At 34.8% G+C, this 21,395-nt stretch overlaps 1 protein-coding gene across 1 annotated transcript in view; it reads left to right on the top strand.

Annotated features, from left to right (window-relative positions):
* Positions 1-720: 720 nt before the first annotated feature.
* Positions 721-21,395, top strand: part of STPG2 (sperm tail PG-rich repeat containing 2) — a gene marked incomplete at both ends in the record, with an annotated part of 259,529 nt that continues 238,854 nt past the window's right edge. Inside the window, 3 exons of the mRNA XM_082653200.1 lie at positions 721-829; positions 8,168-8,274; positions 16,861-17,025. Of these exons, the coding sequence (XP_082509326.1) occupies positions 721-829; positions 8,168-8,274; positions 16,861-17,025 (381 nt within the window). The remainder of the gene's footprint in view (positions 830-8,167; positions 8,275-16,860; positions 17,026-21,395) is intronic.

Genomic DNA, 21,395 nt, shown 5'->3' with positions numbered 1-21,395 from the left:
TCAGAGTGCTTTCCCCCTGGGGTGCGAGTATAGTCGTGGTAGGAGTTGGGAATGAGGCTGCGGAAGCATTTTCCTTTGCACTAAGGCTTTTCTTTCACAGTAGTTGCTAGTCTCTTCCCAGCTGCCCTGACTTAAAGGGGAAATGGACCACGGTCAAATTACCCCTTACGCCTTCCAAAGCGTTTTCTAGAGCTTTTCTGAATCGCGATGCAACGCGATAAAAGGAACAGCTGGCCTCGGCCCCGCCCTCTGCTGGAGGACGCCAAGAGCGCGGGGCGGAGCGAGTGGGGAAGGCGTGCAGCTCGTTGCGCATGCTCCCAGGGCTCGGCCAGGGAAAAGCGCTTGAACCTCTCTCACAGAGACTTCTGGGTGGAAAGAAATGGGCGGAGCCAGCTCCGGAAGCGGAGGGGTGGGCGCCTACTATTTAACCTCCTTCCTTGGAGGAGCGCTTCCGCTCTCGGTTGGTGACCGGATGAACCTGCGGGAAGACTTCTCTGTGCTCATGCTCCTTTTCAGTTTTCCACGCGGCTAGAAATCGACCTGGGAGTATTCTGACACCAATGAGTAGGTGGGGCGATAGCCCCTGCGCTAGCACCTCCATTTACAGAAGTTTTTCCCACGCCTCCTGAAGTTGTTGACGGCTTCTTTTTGCTCCACATCTCTTCTAGCCTCCCTGTTTTTAATCCCTTTGCAGCCGCCCACCCTTCCCCCCACTCCATTATGTATGCTCGGGCTCCCCGTGTGCTTAGATTGGCTGGAGCTGGCAGCACTGAGGATCATGTGGGTCCTGGATCCTACCAGGTACCTTTCCTGAAGCAGCAGGCAACAGGTAAGGTGTAGAGAAAGGCAAGCCTTCTGTAACAGGCGCCTCACTTTCAGCCTGCTCCGCTTCTGTGCGCCTGAGTTAAAACACTGTAGTACCATTTCATAAGTATAACACATGAAGTAGGCAGGGAAAATACTATCCTTATTTTACAGATGATAACTGGTAAAATAATTGGTCGCATTTCACAAGGCCAGTAAGCGTGTGGCGAACTTGATTTTACAGTGGCTGTCCACATCATACTTTAAATGGTACAGATTAGATCTAGGATTTTTATTTCCTGGCCCCGTGGACTATGTGAGTCTCCAACTCTCCTGTGTACTTCTTACCGCTTTCTGTCTCTTTTCTTTGTAATCCTGCCTGCCTCACACACCTTTCCTAACTAACCAGAGAAACGTTAATTTACTGAGATATAACTTTTATATTTCTGTTTTGGAATACCTTTTAAAGATAGTCCCATGTATTTTTTCAGGTAGATGCTTCCTATCTTACCATACCCATCTTTTTCAATATACTTAACGAGAGCCTGTTTATCCCACATTGTGTAAAGAAAAGCTGTACTCTTTGAGAGGTGAGGTGGGAATGGATAATTTAAGTAATTATTTGCTCTCATTTGTTAGCAATTTTAGTGGCTGGGGGTGACTTTTAATAAATACTTCTAATTTGCTTTCTACTTTTTCTAATCTGATGATTTTTGTGGGGCTTAATACCATCCAAATTACACTTTTTCCCTTGTTAGCCTGCATTTTTCCTATTGTCACACTGTTCCTGTATTTTTAAACAAATGCCAAGATCCCCTATTCTGTTAACATGTTTGAGGAGATTAGGGTATTCGGTTGATTTAAGTTTCTTTGGAGTACAAATTTGTCATTTGTCATTGTTTTAATCTTGAATTTTACTGCTTTTCAGCTTCTGCTATTGATATCAGTGTTCTTGGAGCTTATTATGTGTCTTTATTTAATGCAGCTGAGTCCTTATAAGCATTAACTACCTACCAATTTATTAGCCACCGACGACCACCGAAAATGCTAACACTTACGATACTTTTCAATCATTAATTTATTTTGACACAACTGACCATTGTCTTTTTAGAGATATTTCTTCTCTTGGTGTCTGTAACATCATTTTTTCCTGGTTCTTTTTCCAACTATTGTCTTGGAACAGTGCCTGATACATGGTTGGGACCTAGTAAACATTTGTTAAATGCTGAATCTGGTATCATTTTTCCGCTCTTCAACCAACCCTACGTAGTCTTCTTTAAAGGTTTTTATTTTTCTAAATACCTTTTAAATGTTTATATACTGTACTTCTCATCCTTTGCTTGTTGCTTTTCTCATGTTTACTTTTTCATTCAAATCCATAGCTTCAACTGCTATCTATATTCTGATTCTGATGACTCCCTAACAGTCTTTAGAGATACAGGTGATTCATATCTCTAAGATGAGCCTTCTCCTGATCATCAGGCCTTTGCATTGCCAATTACTTCTTTTGGACAGCTCTACCTGGGTGGTCTCTGGCATCTGAAATTCCAGGTGTCTGAACTTACATTTTCCCTACTATCACAGACCCCTTTGAAAAAAAATGCCCTGTCAGTTGCTTATAAACTTTTAGCTTTGGAATTATTTTAGACTCCTTTTTTTTTCCTCTGACTGGTCACTCCCATTGATCATTAGAACTTACTGATTTTCTCTTCTCATTCTCTCTCAAACTGGTTCCCTTTCTTCATTTAACTGCCCTTGACTTAGTTTGGGATTTCTTATTTTTATTCTGAAATTAACCAATAAAATATTACTGGTTTCTCTGTTTCAGCCTCTAACAACTTCTGTCTTATGGCTAATGTAATCTTCCTAAGATATAATTATGTTATTTGTTTAAAAAATTCCTTTTAACACTAAGGTTAAAATCTGAACTCCTTAACATGCTGCATGAGATTCTTCATGATCCCTAACCTGGTCTCTCACTTAACCTGATCTTTCCAGGCACCACACCTCCACCAGCACTTAACCTACATATCAGCAATTCCAACTTTGCATTGTCTATAAATTCATGTTCATTCACCTCCATGCCTTTGTACCTGCTGCTACCTTTGCTGAGTAATCTCTCTTTTCTTTCCTTACTTGTCTAATTCCTACTTATTCTTTGAGCCTTGGGTAAAGTGAAGTTGTTCTTTGACTCCACTGTCTCAGGTCTTTCTTCTTTGACTCCTAATGACTCAAAGCACCTTGATACTATATTGTAATTGTCTGTTAACTTATCTGGCTGCCACATTAAAATGTGAGATTATTGAGGGCAATAACCAAGATCTCGACTGTGTTAGTCTCAGTTTTTAGCTCAGTACCTTAACACGTATGTAAAAGAAATAAACAATAATTCTTGAAAGAAAGTTTAAAAAAATCTAATGAGTTACATATAGCAGAATTAAAAACTCATAATTTGACTTGTGTGAACTTTGCTTAGAGATCAGTAACTGGGGTTTGCAAGGCCCTTCTTTTACTGTTTTATAGAATTGCGCCTTGTTGACCTATGAAGGAAACTAGGAAATTCCATATTTGGGAACTTTGAGCAGCTGCATCCTATAGAACCCTGTTTTAGTAATACTCAGCACTGACATGGTAATAATGATAATCAATAGAGGTTATAGGTGTTTCTTTAGTCATTTCTCTACAGGATTCCCTGGCAAGATAATTTAAAAGTAGCTGTTACCTCTTTCCTAGGTACATTCTGCTTTACACCTCTTTGAGGTCAGTAACACTGGACTATACAGAAATATACACACTTATTTAAGGGTCAGGGAAATTTTGTAGAGTATGATGTAGGAAAAGCGATGTTGGGACTTTATGTAATTTACCTGTTACCTTGAATTACACAAGAGGAGAAGATCTTAGTCTTAGAACTTCAAAAGAAAGATGCAGATACTCTTTATTCTCAACCTTTCTCTTCTAATTATCATTTTCCTCTTACTGTAGGCTGCTTGGTCAGTCCTCCAGTGTGTTGTCTTCATATTTTCCTCAGAAAATTCTTTCCACATTAATTTTCAAACTTCATTGCCTTGACTTTTGTCCAATTGATCAGGGATTTCTACCCAGGATCTGCAGCCGGAAAGGAATAGGACTCAGCTGCTCTGATTTCATGAGTGGGAGAGATAATGGATATTCTGATTCCAGATTAGTGACAGCTGCTCCTGATTTTCTTGCAAATTATCTGAGAAGCAAGCAAATCTTATCTCATTAAAGCAAAGCTTTCCCATAGACGACCAGCCTAGTAAGATATGATAAAAACATAGTCCTTTTAATAATGTGACTGCTCCTGGCATTATTGTGCCAAGGAGTATTTCATTGCTTTTTGAGCTTGATTTACATAACAAATGGTACCCCATGTTAGCATATATTAGTTATCTGTCCTGGTTCTATGTTAGTTATCTAGGTGACAGTGGTTCTTAATATATTCTTTGCTAAATTTCTTCTTTGATGGGAAAGCAGTTAGTTTTATCTGCCACAGAAGCGTGAGCTGTCCATGGTCTTGTACTCCTGCCTATGTGCTTATGCCGGCAATAATGGTTTTATCTTATTAGCCATTCAGAATTTAGGGAGACCATTTCAGGGAATTCTATCTTTATTTAAGTTTAAATAAAAATATGTATGTGATTGCTATATGAATGTTGATGTCCCTGAAGATGAGTATGTTTCAAAGATCTAGCTATTGCTTTTATGTGAAGAATGCCCTGCTAGCTTTGTACAGTAGTTGTGGCTGCAGAACTTGTCCTTTATCCCACGCCTCCCACCTTCTTTCTCAAAAAATAGACTGACTTTTATTGCTTCATGCCAGTCTGATTTCTGCTGTTGGTGCCACAAACTTAATATATCTCAAATTGAACTTACTTCGTTCTTCTCGAATCTTATCTTCTCCTATATTCATTTCTTCTTTCTACCTGACAGTTTGATTTATCATTTATTGTTGGAACTTAACATGTCAGTATAGTCATATGTCCCAAATCAAACTTTAAATTTTTCACTCCACCAACCCTAATATGCCAGAATTGTCTTCTCCTATATTTTGTATCTTAATTATTAGCAGCACTGTTAGTAATGTAATTGTTTGTTTGTTTGTTTGGCTTCCCCCCTATTTGAGGCAAGGGTTTTAGCTTATTCATTATTGTACCCTAACTGCCTCTTTCTGACTTGTAATAAAGCATTCAGTATTGCTGAATGAATGACTAAAGGTGTAGTTTAGCATATCACCTATTAATTCTATATTTATTGTTTAATATGCATGACAGTATGACAGGGAGACCAACCATCCTGGTTTATCTGGGGATGTCCTGACTTTAGCACTACAAGTCCTGTGTCCTGGGCAAACTAAGACAGTTTGTCACCCTAACCGTACACAGTAGGCATATAGTTATGAATAAAACAGAAAAGTCCCTTCTCTTATGGAGCTTATTAGTATAAATATTTAAATTTTCTTGTGGTTTTACTTGAGCTCAATATTTCATACAAACTTTTAACCTATTGATGAAAGATTGTTTTGTGGTTAATATTGGGGAACTTCAATGAAGATTTTATGAGTACTGGCTTTCTTGAACACATGGGGCTATTGTGTAGGGGTTTTTCCCCCCCATTTTTATATGAATTTCAGTATTTTGCAATTCATTTTATGTTTCTTTAAATAGATTCATTCAGTTAGAATCTCTGCCATGTTCTGATGACAGCTGCCTCAGAACTAGCCTGAGCTTAGCTTTCTTAGTTTTCATATCTGTCTCACATTACCTAAATGAACATAAACTTTAAAAAATATACCTTTAATTGTGAGATGAAATACTGATGCAGAAAATTGCATAAAATTTAAATAATTTAAAAAGTGAATACTCAAGTAAAGAAATATAACATTGCAAAATTGTCTTTTCCAACCATAACCCTTTCCCTCTCCCCTACAGGTAAGGACTATTCTAATTTTTATGGCAATTAATTCCTTGCTTTTCTTTATGGATTATTAAACCATATTGATGAAATGACCCCTTTAACATAATGAAATGTCTCTCTTATTCCTGGTATTCTTTGTTCTAAAATCTGCTTTGTCTGATTTTAATTTAGTCACTCCGGCTTTCTTTGATACGTGGATGCGTGGTATATCTTCTTTCATCCTTTTATTTTTAACCTCTGTGTCTTTATGTTTTAAGAGTGTTTCCTATAGACACCATAAAGTTGGGTCTTGCTTTTTTATCTAATCTGACAATCTCTTTTAGTTGGGGCATTTAGAACTTTTCCATTTAATTTCACTATCGATATTGTTGTGTTTAAATTTAATCTCTTGCTATTTGTTATGTATTTATCTCATCTGTTCTTTGTTTTTCTCTTCTTTCGCTGACATAGTTGAATGATTTGAGTTTTTACAAAAATGGTTCTGTTTTTATCTCCACTATTGGTTTACTAGCTGTACCTCTTTCTTTTATTACTTAGTGGTTGCTCTAGGGTTTACAATATACATCTCTAACTTATCACAATCTACCTTCAAATAATATTGTACCACTTCATGTGTAGTATATGAGCCATACAACAGTGTGCTTCTGTTTTCCCCATCTCATTCTTTGTGCTATTGTGGCCATATATTTTATTTCTACATATGCTGTAATGCCACAATGAATTGAAATTATTTTTGATTAAAACAGTCAATTTTTTTTAAAGTGATTAAGAATTGAGAAAAAATGTCTTTTATTAACCCATATAAAATTAGTTGTTAATCCCATTCAGTATACTTTTCATTTCAGAAGTTTGATTTGGGTCTTTTTTATATCTTTATCTCCTCATCATGTTCATCTTTCTTCTACCTTATTGAACATATGAAGAATATTTATAATAGATATTTAATGTTTTTTGTGCTAATTCCATCTTCTCATTCCTAAATGTGTTTGTTTTCATTGACTTTTCTCCAGTTTATAGGACATATTTTCCTGCTGCTTGGTAGAACATTCTCTGGTTGTTTTCACTATTCACTGTATATAATCTGTGGCTTGGTTTCTGTGTGCTTATATGTGTGTTTTGATTGAAATCTGTATCTTGTTCTTTGGTTGCTTACCCTGATTTGGAACATTTCAACTGCTGTCCTGGGTTTCTCAAAACTTGGCTTCCTTTTAAGGATTTCTGTTATGGTCCTTGTGTTGTTTTCTTTGTTTGTTTGTTTTTGCTTTGGGGTAGCAAATTCAAACCATCAGTCACTAAATTAACACCCAGAGTTTTAACATCATTCATGAAGCTTTTTCTAATCACCTCAGTGTGGTTGAGAACTTCTCTTTTTGACCCTCTGGGCATTTTTTAGCACTTCAGATATTTTTCCATGTTTAAAATTATTTTAGTACTTTTCTTAATGCTTCAGTAGGTGGTTGCTTTTTAAGGGTAAGGTCTGCATTTGACTCACCTCTTTTGTGCTTTAATACCCAACACAAATAAATGACTTGATTTCAGTTGCATTTTAATACATGAAGGCCTCAAAAGAAACATTATTTCTGGTTTTAAAAATATATTATTAGTCCAGGTTAGCAAGCTTTTAAACTGTACTAATTATCACCATAAATCTGCATAGTGTACATTGTCCTTAGTTGTACAAGATTCTCACAAGTTTTGAGTCCTCATTTTCATTCTTTTATTACCTGTTGAATATAGCTGCTCTATTTTCTGTCATTTTTTCTTTAGTATCTATGCTGATTAAACTATGCTCATTTTCTTGCTATATTTCTTGAAAATTTTTATCAATCTTTCAGCAGACTAAATCTGTCTACTAAGTTTTCTTACTGAGTATGTCTCTGCTTGTATCTTGGATTTATAAACCTTTGTTTGGGGTCAGGCAATCAAGAAATATTTACCGAGTGCCAACTATGTACCAAAGCGAGGAAACATATTAATTACTTGCCGTAAGCTCACTCTAAATTATTTCTATCTAGGCTCTGCCTATAAATTCATATATGCTATTCTCTATAATTAATGTTTTTCCAATATATAAAACTATGATCTTCTGAGGATGAAAATATTTTATCAGTTAAATAGAACTTCAATTTTCATCTCAACCAAATATGCTTAGAAGAAAAAAGACTTGTTTTATTTTCTTTAGATATTTTTTCTGGTGTTTAGTAAGTCCAGTTCTGTAGGTTCTTATATTTAATGTATATTAATACAAATTATGCTGTTACATAAAATTTTTGAAATGCAAAAACTTCTGTGGCTAGACATTAGTTCTAATAAAACAGTCTCAGCAGTTGAGGTTACCAAATGATTTTATACATTTTGAGTGCTTTTTCTCTGAAATTATCAGAATCCTATCTTATCTGCCGGTGATATGATTTTACTTTCATAGGTGGCTATGCACCATTCCTTTCTTTGGCTGCCAGAGAAAGTACTTTTACTGTTGCCTCTAACACTGAGAAAGCTGTTCCAGGTCACTATAATGTTTCAGAGGTGCAGGTAAATTTATAATAGTTACTGTAATTGTCTGAGTTAATAAAAATCATGCTTTCTTCCTCTAATAGACTAACATGTCCTCTAATAGACTAACATGTCATTTGTCATATTTTATTTACCCTTCATATGATCTTCTTTTACCTTTCAATCTATATTTTGCAATTAGAATAAGAGAAAAACAAATGTGTTCACTGTCGGTTGTCTGGTTGGGTGTTTGTCATTAATCCACATATTCTATAAGACATAAAACATTGTTACATGCCTCATAGACCTTGAGATTCCTGAATGGGAGAATAGGACTACTGAATTGATTAAGGCCCATGAAAGTTGTGCAAATGGTCAAAATATGTAGAATAAGGATGGCAGCAGAGTGAAGGAATTGGTTTGTGTGCCATATTCTAAAGCTATAGCTATTGCCATTGTCTTCTATTTCTCAAGAGTCTGTGACCAGAATATCTTCACTCTTCAGAAACAGTGGTTGTAACTCCAGTCTTTATAACCGTTAATATCCAGTTTTCCCTTTTTACGTAAATTTTGTACTCATTCGTAATGACTCCTACTTGACCCTAGCACACCTTTATCTCCCCTGTTGGAGACCCAGATCAAGTCATTGATGCCTTAATTTTTACATTAGATTTTCTCAGTTGTTAATGGCAATGATTCTACCAGGTAGGGGTTTTTGGTTGCAAGCAATAAAATGGATTTTTAAAACAGATACTAGGTTTATCATAGATTTATAGGTAAGGTACTTGGGTGGCTCATAGACTTGAAGGAAGAATTGAGCAGTCAGAACTTAAAGAAGGGACTAAGATAGTCCCAGGTATTTCGGTAGTAAGAACTTCTGCATCATTCAATGGGAAACTGCCATTAGATAACTTAATTCTATAACTTCTTCCACTTTTTATGTGTGACAACACTCACGATTAAAATCCCCAGTAGGGAAAATCTGATTGGTCCAGTTTTATTATGGACCCACACCTATGATTCCTGGGCCAGGGGTTCCTGTGTTTAGAAGCTCCTTTAAAAATCACAAAATATAGGGGAGGTTTGATTGTCCCAAGGGTGGCAAATATGCTGTTATGAGCAGATAATAGAAGGGATGCTGGACAGATAAAAACAGTAGATTTCCGTTATTTTTCACCCCTTGACTGCCTAGTTCTCTCTCATGCACACAACATACACACACTTCTTCCCATATATATAATTTTAAAAGTGCAATTATTTTATGTATAATTTTCCTTCCCAGAAGGAGCCAAATTAGTATCTAGCTACTGCATTCAAAGCTGGTATTACAGTGTCACTGCTAAATGAATCCTGGATCTCTAGATTTAGGCTATTTCTTGTTCTTGAATATTCCTGTTTCATTATTCTGCAACTTATAGATTCGATGGTAAATATAACATGAGCTATTATAAAGAACTGGTTAGGATTGTGGAGCTAGACTGGAGCTAGCACTAGACTACCTAGATTCAAAATCCATCTCTGCTGCTTACTAGCTGTGAGTTTTAATCTTAACCACTTAATCTCTTTGGGTCTTAGTTTCCTCATCTATTAAGTAGGGGTAATAACTTGGTAGGCTTTTTCTAAGGATTAAATATATTAATAAGCATTTAGAATAGTGCCTTATTATGGTTGGCACTCAATAAATTTTAACCATTATTAGTGTTGCCATTTTATAATAGAAAGGGGAAAAAAATAGAGGGAAAATGAAGGTGTTGTATGAAGCAAGGAAATACAGGTGGGGACCTGTTCTGTTTCTGTAACTGATCACGAGGCTACAGGTAGCTTAAGATTTTTCCGTTACTCATTCCATGTTCCCCATGTCTTCAACAAGAACTTTATCCAGTAGAGTTCTAAGCTTAGTGGGATCACCAGACTCTTCAGATCTAAGGCGTCTCAGCTCTTGGTTCTTAGGCTTGCTTTTTAACCTTTAAATGAACTTGCTCTTAGCATTTTCACTGGCTTACTTAGTAGGCTCTGCAGGGTGTTCCCTATGTTCCATCCCACCACACTCCTCTTGGCTCTCATTAGTCCTGTTTTTCTGTCCAGGTCAGGGTTAATCACCCCAGCCAGTACACAAACCTTATTTCGTTTCCTGCTTGGTAGCATAAAGAACCTGGAATGGCCAGTTGGTGGTTCAACTTCCAATTCAGGGAAACATGTCTTGCTTCTCCGTGGCATCTTAAAACTTTCAGAAAACTAGAGCCTAAAGCACAAAAAGCAAAACAGTAAATAGTGGGACATTAGACTTAATCGTTAGAAGTGTCACTCCTGCCTACACTCCATGGCTCACAGACCAGACCAGCATATTATGGGTATATGGGCTCGCTAGTTCTACCAGTATTTCCCTCATTAAGCCTGATCTGTAACTCCAGTATTCCAAGAGGGAAATGTAATTAAAAAACAGGTAGATTTCAAATTTGTTAAATGTGACAGGTATCAAGATGTTGGAGTGTTATTTTATTTTATTTTAAAATTTATTATTTATTTATTTTTGGCTGTGTTGCGTGTTCATTTCCGTGCGAGGGCTTTCTCTAGTTGCGGCAAGCGGGGGCCACTCCTCATCGCGGTGTGCGGGCCTCTCACTGTCGCGGCCTCTCTTGTTGCGGAGCGCAGGCTCCAGGCGCGCAGGCTCAGTATTGTGGCTCACGGGCCTAATTGCTCTGCGGCATGTGGGATCTTCCCAGACCGGGGCTCGAACCCGTGTCCCCTGCACTGGCAGGCAGATTCTCAACCACTGCGCCACCAGGGAAGCCCTGGAGTGTTATTTTATATTAATACTGATTTTAGTCAGTTCCTGTAAAATAATATAAAGTGCAATTTAGATCAAATTTTATTTTATTCCAAATTGGGTACATTTCTTGGATTTCAAGAATAAGAAATTAGGAAGTGTGCTTTTTTGTATAATAGATGATCTAAGAAAAAGAGTTCTGGTATTCTCTACTTTTCTACTTAAAATTATAAACAAGTGCCAGGAGATGATTGATTTCCTTTGTTTAAAAAAATGACTTATTACTTACGTAGTTGCTGTTGATTTTTTTGTAGTTTTAGGCTAAATTCTTGCAGAACTTTTAGAAGTTCAAGAAGTGTGAATTTATCATACTATTTGAAAAATAAAGGGCATTTCATTTTATTTTATTTATTTATTTATTTTTGTGGTACGCGGGCCTCTCACTGTTGTGGCCTCTCCCGTCGCGGAGCACAGGCTCCGGACACGCAGGCTTAGCGGCCATGGCTCATGGGCCCAGTCACTCTGCGGCATGTGGGATCTTCCCGGACCGGGGCACGAACCCATGTCCCCTGCATTGGCAGGCGGACTCTCAACCACTGCGCCACCAGGGAAGCCCAGGGCATTTCATTTTAAATAGCTGAATTAGGAAACATATTTGTAATGTGACATGGGTTACATATTCTGTAAATAATTAATATATTAGATAATAATTAAAGGGATAATCTTACTGGAAATTAATGCATGTATTTAACAACTTATCTTTATACTTTTCTTTTGGAAGCATAGGTTGACATGTTGCTTTTTAACAGAAGTTAGTTAGTAAATATTATTTGGAGACTTCACATGAAAGTTTAAAAAACCAAAAATGTGGGTTGTATTTGTGAGGGCCCACCTCCACTGCTAAATACAGAATACTTGAAGCTTTTATAAAAGCAGAATATTTGGGAGTTGAAATTCTTTTCCCCTATTTGGTCTCCTCTATTTCTCTCTTCCTCTTATGGTTATTTCACTTTGGCTATGGTTGTGGCCATTATTCACAAGTTGGGGTTGGGGATATAAGTTTTGCCTTTATAGCTCTTGCCCAGTTATAGGCAAAACAATTTCCTTTGTTCCTTTAGCATATCTGAAGCATGTTAATTTTTTTCAAAAGGAAAAGAAAAATAGAAAGGAGCATAAAGGAAATTTGCTTAGTAGAAAAGAACGTAAAGGAAATTAAGAAAATAAAAGAAGCAGAAGAATCAAATTTACAAAGTACAAGCTTCTGATCCTTTGATAATTAACTTATTAAGTCTCGTAATTTGTTTTGTTCATATCCTGTTTCCTAGGATGATTCCCACTCCAGAAGTTCAGTATAAATATCACTTATGTTTTCTGGTTGTCTTCTAGTTTCAGACGTGTTTCTGCATGGCAGATACCGTTTTGTTCCTTGTTACATGAGAATGGCTCTAGATGTGGGGATGTCTTCCCTGGGTCCAGATAAATAGTTTATTTCTTATTTCTCACTAGCTAGGCCTAGGAATAGATGTCCAGATTAGGTTTGATTTTTGATTGGAGAGATACATCTCATTAGAGCTGAATGATAGTCTTATCATAGGTGATACAGTGCATGGCCTCACACTTCATATGAGACTCTGCTTCCTGTAGAGCTGAGAGATTGCTGACAATATAAAAATTCATCAAATAGCCATTGCATGTAGACAAAGCACAGTTCTCAAGAAGTACTAAGACCATTGTCTCACAGGTTTTTATATAAAATGTATAATTACTTAGTAATATAATTTTGGGTCATTTATCTGACATATGAAAGTTCCTTTTGTAACCATTTGTAAAATAGTAGAATTGGTAATTATGAATAATCTGAAAAAATCCTGGTTAATTTGTACACAGTTAAAAAAAATCAAATTGATTTTACTATCCTCGGTTGAAGTATTCAATATAAGTTCAAATTGCAGTTTGAAATGTCAGATCGTAGAGACTATAGTAATGGCTTGCAAAGAATGAAAATTTGAGGAGATCTTTTCTTTTCACATGATTTTATTATTTAATCTAACTTGTTAATTTTTTTACAAAATCATTAAAGTCTACTCTTATAGATCCAAACTCTTTAAACATAAGAATTGTGATGTTATTAAAACAGTAATCAAGTAGCTAATTGACTATCTAATTTGACTCATTTTTTTAAAAAGAAGACCTCTTTTGTGTATTTCTTAAAAGCTGAATAAAGCTGAATAAGATGCAAACTAAAGATAGGCTCAGTTAATAGTGAATGTGAACAACTGACATGTACACGTCATGTGAAAAGGCCTGTTGGTAAATCAATAACAAAAAAACCTTATCTGATCAATCAAATGCCAACAACTGTTGGGTTGGCCAAAAAGTTTGGGTTTTTCCATAATAGCGTACAAAATCCCGAATGAACTTTTTGGCTAACCCAATGTTAATATGAATCATCTTTGCAATGATTGAACTGTGACTGTTTAGTGAAACTAGTATGATGGAATTTTATTTGAATTAACTGGCTATTATCCAGTTGATAAATTTCAGATTCTAGAGAATCCAGATATGTGACATGGAGAGCCATGGACAATTCCTCCCAGGACTCTTCTCTGCAATAAACAATGTTTAAAACTAATCTGAGCATAAAACCAAGCTGTTGCCAATAAAACTGTGTAAACATCTCTGGAAATGACCAAAATATTATTCATGAAAATAATTAATCCTAAACAAGCTTGGAAGGTTTGCTTTTCCCCTCCAATACGAGCATTTTTAGCTCATTTCTGAGGTATAAATTCTCCAGGGGCCTGTAAACATAAGCATACACTCTTTATTCTTGCTTCACAGCTTTGGAGATTCCTTTGTGTTTGATTCCTGTTTTAAAACTGAGTGTTGCATTCTCTTAGAGTGTTCAAAGTACAGTAAATTTTAGTTTGAGTTCAGCATTAAAACTGACAGCTCTAATTGTCATCCTTTCTTATTACCCTCTCTCATTAGACAGTTGTCTTCAGTCAAGAGCCTTAACTTTCTCAGGCTGAGTTTTAAAACTATTAATATTCATATTAATATGTAATATTTATCAAATAGGTATTAATTTTAAAGTGTTTCTTTTAATTATTTCATTTTTTCTCTACAATTTAGTATAATATAAAAGGAGGCCAAAGTCTACAAAACTGGGAGAAATGTTTTAAGAAGTTTATTTCAGATGGTCCAGGGCCAGCAAGCTATGATCAGTCTTATCCTGGAACGTTAGCTATGAACAGAAAAATACTAGAGGCTAAGAGCGTCTTCAGTCAGTACATGCTATTTTGAATTATGCTTCTAAGGCCTTTTTTTAAATTAAAATAAAGTAGAAATGGTTTACTGTTTTATGTGATTAGTACATTTAAAAAACTTACCATAAAAATTAGTAGGTTTATTAGTATCCATATTGTAGTTTATAATTAAATGAATATTTGATGTTTATAAACTTTAGTTTTTAACCATGTTAATATTTGACTTCACTTCTGCTTTTGATAAATCTATAATATAATCTCTTCTAATGTCTGTGGTGAACAGAAAGTAAGGGAGATTTAAAAAACTGGCTGAGTGGTTTACCTCTCTATATAGAGGAAACTCCTGTGTAAGTACTGTTAATAATACCGTGAAATTTGAAACATGACTCCTGAAATAAATAAACTCAAAATTTAGATGAGAGAGATAATGTAGATCATTACTAATGCAAGATGAAATGTGACAGGTGCTAAGTGAATGATCATGTGATTAAATGCCATAGGAATTTAAAGGAAGAAGATGTATTTCATAACAGCTTATGGAGAAACCTGAACGAACTTTTCGGCCAACTCAATGTTATGAGAGAGTCTAATTTGTAGGGGATTTATAGAGGAGGTTGGCTTTGAAGAATAGGGTTGGAATATGCATTCTAGGCATGGAGGACTACATGAATGCAGATAGAGAAGTGGGATCTTATGGAGGACAATGAGATTATTTTGACTGGAGTGAAGAATTTGTGTAGGAGATTAGCAGGTGATATGTTTGGAAAGGTACATTGGTGTTATATAAAGAATAATCTTTACACCAAAAGCCTACCCCTTTGAAATAATTAATAAAATCTAGCAGATTTTGGTCATAGTTTATTTAGCATAGTTCCCTCTCCTCTTTCCATAACAACTTCACATAGCTCATATTAATTAAATTTTAATCAGTTCTTTGTTTAGGAGGATATATTTTAGGGCTAAGTACTCAGTTGAATAATGTCAGTGTAATGACAATAAGGTTAAGGTTTATAAGTATACTTAAATATCAGCTGTTTCATGTGTGTGGACAAAGTAAATGTTCATTTACTCATGAAAGTGTTTATCAGACATAATGCTAGGCACTGATAATACTTAGAAGATAAATCACTGCTTCCTGGGATCTATAACTTTAACAGGGAAGTAATGAATGGAATTCAGCACAAAACAGTTGATGAAATGCTATTTTAATAAACATTTAATAAAAATTTTTACTAGTAGCCCAAAGTAGATAGTTGTTGGAGGGAATTAGGGATATCACAAACTGGATGTTGAAGAAGCATTCACTAAGGTTGGGGCTACATTTTGGAAAGTCTTGACATCATGCAAATAATTTTTGAAAGTAGTGAATGGAGGGGAGGCCATTCAATACTTTCCTGTTTTAATTTGGTAACCAGTCTCATAAGTATCACTGAAACTACTTAATAGTTGTCTCTAACGATAAAAAAAGTGAAATTCTGCCGGTGATAGTATGTTTATGACACAGTTGTATATTGGGCATGTGTGCAGTCAACTCTAGCATTTATTTATTTATTTAAAACCTACAGAGGATCAATATATTCTTTTTTTTGATAGAAGTTGCAGACTCTATTTATTTTTATTTTTTAATGAATATATGAGCGTCCCTTCATTTTTTCCTTGTTGGTTATCTATTTTAAATATATCTATTATAAATATATTCTTAATAAGTAATTTTTCATATTACTAAATTATTTAAATGCCAGTATTTTATTTGATGTATTCTATACTGGTATTTCTAATATATGTTACTCCTTTCTGTTTTTACTTAAATTATAAAATGTTTTCCATTAAAGGAAATTTTGAAAAAAGGATAAGCACCTTAAAACTTCTGACTCTAACATTGATAATTGTTGATTTTTGCATAGTTCTTTTCAGTATCAAATCGTATATGTATATGATTTTATACACTTACATATAATTTTACATAACTTACATAGCTATAGTAATAAATTCAATTTTATATTTTAAATTTCCATTTAGCATCATATCAGACATTTTCTTTGCTACATGGTCTGCAAAATTAGGATGTTTATGCAGGGCACCGGTAAGATGAAGGTAAGTCAGGAGCTGGAAAGGAATGAAGCCAGAAAATGTTACAGAAAATATAAAGTTTGTTTTTACCTGGCAGATACTATGATAGCATAGCACAAGTAAGCACTTTGAACTGCTGATTGCTGATGTGACTGTAGGAATGAATGCCTGTTTTTGGAATCACTCATGCTTGCTATACTAAGCAAGATAAATAACTAAGCCAGGTGAGAGATTCCTTATCTCTAAAAGTGGCTTTAACAGTAGTTTATATTATGGTTTATGTTACTATTTAATAGTAGTTTGGTTAAATCTTGGTTTATATTATGAGGTAAGACTTGAATTCACTCTTTTAAATTACTTTTACAGGCAAACATTTTTGGTTTATATTATAAAACTCATAAAGTCAATATTGAATAGTTGTCTTTTAGTAAATTTTAATATTTGTTTATTCATTCCTTTTCTTGCCTTTGAGTAAATAATATAATTTTTTTTTTTTTTTTTTTTTTTTTTTTTTTACAGAAAATGTCAAGGGCACTTACAGTTTCCAGAAGTGTTGATGTTCCTTCGATTCCTTCTTGTGGATGGTTATATGGTTATCATATTAACGAGGATGGCAGTATCACAAAACATTTTCCACCTGCTAGTGACAGTACACTAGGTCCAGCATACTATAAACCTCAATTTGTAAGTATGATACATTTCACATTGACAGTTGGAAGACTGTTTATGATTATGCATGTTCTAGTTAATGTAATACTAACTGCAGTAACAGATAGACCCCCGAATCTCAGTGGCTTAATGCAACAGAAATTCTTTTTTTCCTCATTCATATGGACATTTCTTGTTGATAAGAGATGTTCCTCCATGTAGAGATTCAGGGACACAGGCTTATTCCATTCATGTTACTGTCATCTTCAAAGGCCTTGGTGTCCTCTGTATCCAGCTGGCAGAAGGGGAAAGAGGACAGAGAACTGGTAGTGGGGGTTTTTTGTAGGCTAGACCTGGGAGTTAAATTTCAGGCACATGGACACACTTAACTGCCAAGGCGCCTGGGAAATACAGTCTAACTGTATCCAGGAAAAAGAGGAAATAGTTTAATAGTTTAAGCTTAGGCTTAAGCACCTTATGAAACCATTTGGTTTTTGGCAATAGGTATACTGGGGTATTTTGGAGTCTTAGATACTTTGAATTGTTAAGTTTTTATTCCTAAAATATTTTTATTATAATTAATATAATTGCACATAGACCTGAACAAACATAAAAACAGATAACCATGTACCCACCATCTCATATAACACATATTAAAATTTTATTACACTCGAATTAGCTATATTTTAAAATAAATATATTATTACAATTATTACCCTACCCAATTTCCCTCCCTCCATTCTTTTCCCTTTGCCAAAGTAAACAGTAAATCTTAACTACATATAAATAACAATATGTATTGTTGTATGATTTAAAACATTTAAGTAAATGTTATCATCTGGCATGCAGGTTGCTTGCTATTTCACTTAATGTTATATTTTCTAGATTTAGCTATATCAATATACTAGATCTAATCCATTCATTGTTTCCAATTAGTGAGTTTCTTTTTAAAAAATTTTAAATTTTGAAATAATTTCAGATTGATAGAAAAGTTACAAGAATAATACAAATAATTCCCACATACCTTTCACTTAGATCCTGCAGTTAACAGTTTATCACATTTGCTTTATCATCTACCCTCTATATTTATATTCTTATTTTAATTAAGCAATTTCAGAGTACATTTAAGACATGATGCCCCTTTACCCCTAAATACTTTTAATGTAAAATTTCTAAGAACAAGAATTCTCTTTTATAACCACAATGTAATTATCAAAATCAGAAAAATTTCATTCATATAATCCTATTATCTGATCTGTAGATATTTTAAAAATATTATTAATTATCTCAATGATAGTCTTTAAAAAATGAGTTTTGGTCAAGAGTCCCATCTGGTATTACAAGTTGCGTTTAGTTGTCGTGTCTCTTTAGAGTCCTGTCATTGGGAACAGTTCTTCAGTCTTGCTTTGTCTTTTGTAACCTTGACTTTTTGAAGAGTACAGGCTGTTTATTTTGTAGAATATGTCTCAGTTTTGGATTCGTGTATATTTTATCATGATTAGGATGAGTTTATATATTTTAGCAGGAATGCTACATAAGTGAAGCATCCTACTCAGTGTATCACATAAAAAGGCGCAGGATGTTTACTTATCCCATAGTTAGTGATGTTAACTTGAGGGGGTGTCTTTTGGTTTTATCTACTGTAAAGTTACTAGTTTTAAAAACTTATAAATATTTTGGAGAGGTTACTTTAAGAATGAGTAGATATCCTATTCCTTATCAAACTCTCACCTATTAGTTTAACATCCATTGATGATGCCTGAATCAATTTTACTGTGATGTTTATCAAATGGTGGTTTTCTAATGTCATATTTTCTTTAACATATTTTTTGTTGACACTTTACTTACTATAAAGAACAGCTTTATATTCTCCATTTATGTATTTATATCAGTATGGGTTCATGAATTCCTGTTTTACTGAAAAGGTTGTAATTCACTACTCTCACTATTTATTTTGAGGTTAAAATGATCTAACATTTGACCCTTGGGAGCCCTTTCAGTCTGCTTGTTGTGTCTTTTTGACATATCTCCATCATTCTTTGAGCATTTCTTTATTTTATGGCAAAATAAAATGTTGCAGGTTCATCTTATTTTTTCCGTTGCCACAATCATTGGAATCAGTCATTTCCTCAAGGAGCTCTACTTTCATTTAGTGGAGAATGATATTTCAAAACAAGATCGGTACACTAGGTACATTTGGGGTATCATTCCTTCTAGGCCATCTCAATGGACAAAGTTAGAAATCTATACTTTTTCTTATCTGTCTATTAAAAACTTTGAGCTTATATTGATATCTCTAATTCCAGTTCAGTGCCACATGTTTATTCTTGTATTTCCTTTTCTGTGTTTGATCTCCCTTCTCCCACAGTGAGAAACCTGGTTCCCACTATACTCAGTATATTTACTTATTTGCTTAATCTGGTAAAACACTGAACGTAGTTTCAGAATTGCTAACCCATCACTTCAAAAAACAGACTTGAGAAGGTACAAAGCTCTTACCTCTATGTGACCTTCAGGAAGTGAAAGCTAAGACAGACTTGTAAACTGCCTACTTGAGTGTTGAAGGTGTGTCTCAACACATGCACAGTGCACCTCTGCATGAAGACCTACTTGTTCAAAGCATAAAGAAAACCTCTGTCCAACGATTACCTGACCAGTCAGCTAGCCAGACTGAGACTTTAGTGGACACACATGACAGAGAATACAGAATTTAGAGAATTAGTCCAGAAATCACTAAACAAAAAAACCCACAATAAACCTTTGGGTCAGGAGGGAGATTCTGATTTTCAGAGTTGCCACATTATATTATCTAAGATGTCTGGTTTTCAACAAAAAATTATGAGACATGCAAAAACAACAACAAGAGAAATATGGCCCATACATAGGAAAAGAAGCAATCATTAGAAACTGTTCTTGAGGAAGCCAGGATGTTCGACTTATTAGACAAAGTCTTTAGATCAACTATTTTAAATATATTCAAGTAAATAAAGGAAGGTATGTCTAAATAATTAAAGGGGAATATAAAAACAATGTCTCACCAAACAGACAGTATCAATAAAGATAGAAATTATAAAAAACAACCACGTAGAAATTCTGGAGTTGAGAAGTACAATCATGGAAATGAAAAATTCTCTAGAGGAATTCACTAGTGGATTTGAACTGGCAAAAGAAAGAATTAGCAAACTTGAAGACAAGTCAATTGATATGCAACCTGATGAACAGGAAGAGAAAAGTATGAAGAAAAATAAACATAACATCTGAGACTTGGGGGACACCATCAAGCATACCAATGTATGCATAATGAGGGTCAAAGAAGGAGAGAAGAAAAAGGGGGCAGAGAGAATAGTTGAAGAAATAATAACTTGAAAACATCCCAAACTTGATGAAAAACAATCTACACATACAAGAAGCTCATTGGATGGCAAATAGGATAAATTCAGAGAGATGCACACCTAGATATATCACAATCAAACTGTTGAAGCCAAAGACATTGAGAAGTCTTGAAAGCAGCAAGAAAAGTGACAAGAAATCCCCAAGAAGATTAACAGCTGACTTATCAGAAACCATGGAGGCTGGAAGGCAGTGAGGTGATATATTCAAAGTACTGAAATAAAAAAGATTGCTAATCGAGAATTCTATAACCAGCAAAACTATTCTTTGAAAATGAAGACAAAATTAAGACATTCCCAGATAAACAGAAACTGATAGATTTTGTCTGTAGTACACCCTCTAAAAGAAATGCTGGAGTTCCTTAGGATGAAATGAAAAGTTCATTAGACAATAACTCACATTCTGTTTAAAGAATTAAAGTACAAAGGTAAAGGTAAATAGGCTGATATTTTACTTTTAGTTTGTAACTCCTCTTTTAAATTTCTATTGATTATAGAACACACTAGAGATAATACATTTTATCTTCAAATACAGGTATTTGAAGACCTGATAGACTGCTCCATACTATAAAACTTATGAATAACCAACTTACCTCTGATAAAATGGAGAGTAAAGATATTGTAAGTTATAGATATGTCTCCTGTTCACACCCTTAGAATTCCCATTTCTTTCTGGCTATAGGGTCTTTTATCCCAGGAGTATTTTGCTCTCCCTGTCAATGCCATGCCTGGTTTTCCAGGCCTTGGCTATCCTATCATCCTGTTAATATAAAAATAATTAGTTTTCATCCACAGACAGTGCCAGTATCTTAGGTATTTGAGTAAGATATGCTCAGAAGAACAATGGAGATAACTCTGTAAAAATTACATTGAAGTTAATGGAAGTCCTGTGGTCTAATATCAGTATATTCTGTCCAAGGTAAAGGACAATTACGAAAGGTAGTGTAATGGAACTGGACTGCTTGTGTTTATTTCTTGGCTTCACTACTTAATAGTTATTTGTCTTTGGCCAAGTTA

The sequence above is a fragment of the Grampus griseus genome (assembly GCF_964374135.1).
Source record: "Grampus griseus genome assembly, chromosome: 4".
Taxonomy (NCBI): Eukaryota; Metazoa; Chordata; class Mammalia; order Artiodactyla; family Delphinidae; genus Grampus; species Grampus griseus.
The sequence above is the reverse complement of the archived record's forward strand: the minus strand, read 5'-3'. Positions and strand labels throughout refer to the sequence as shown.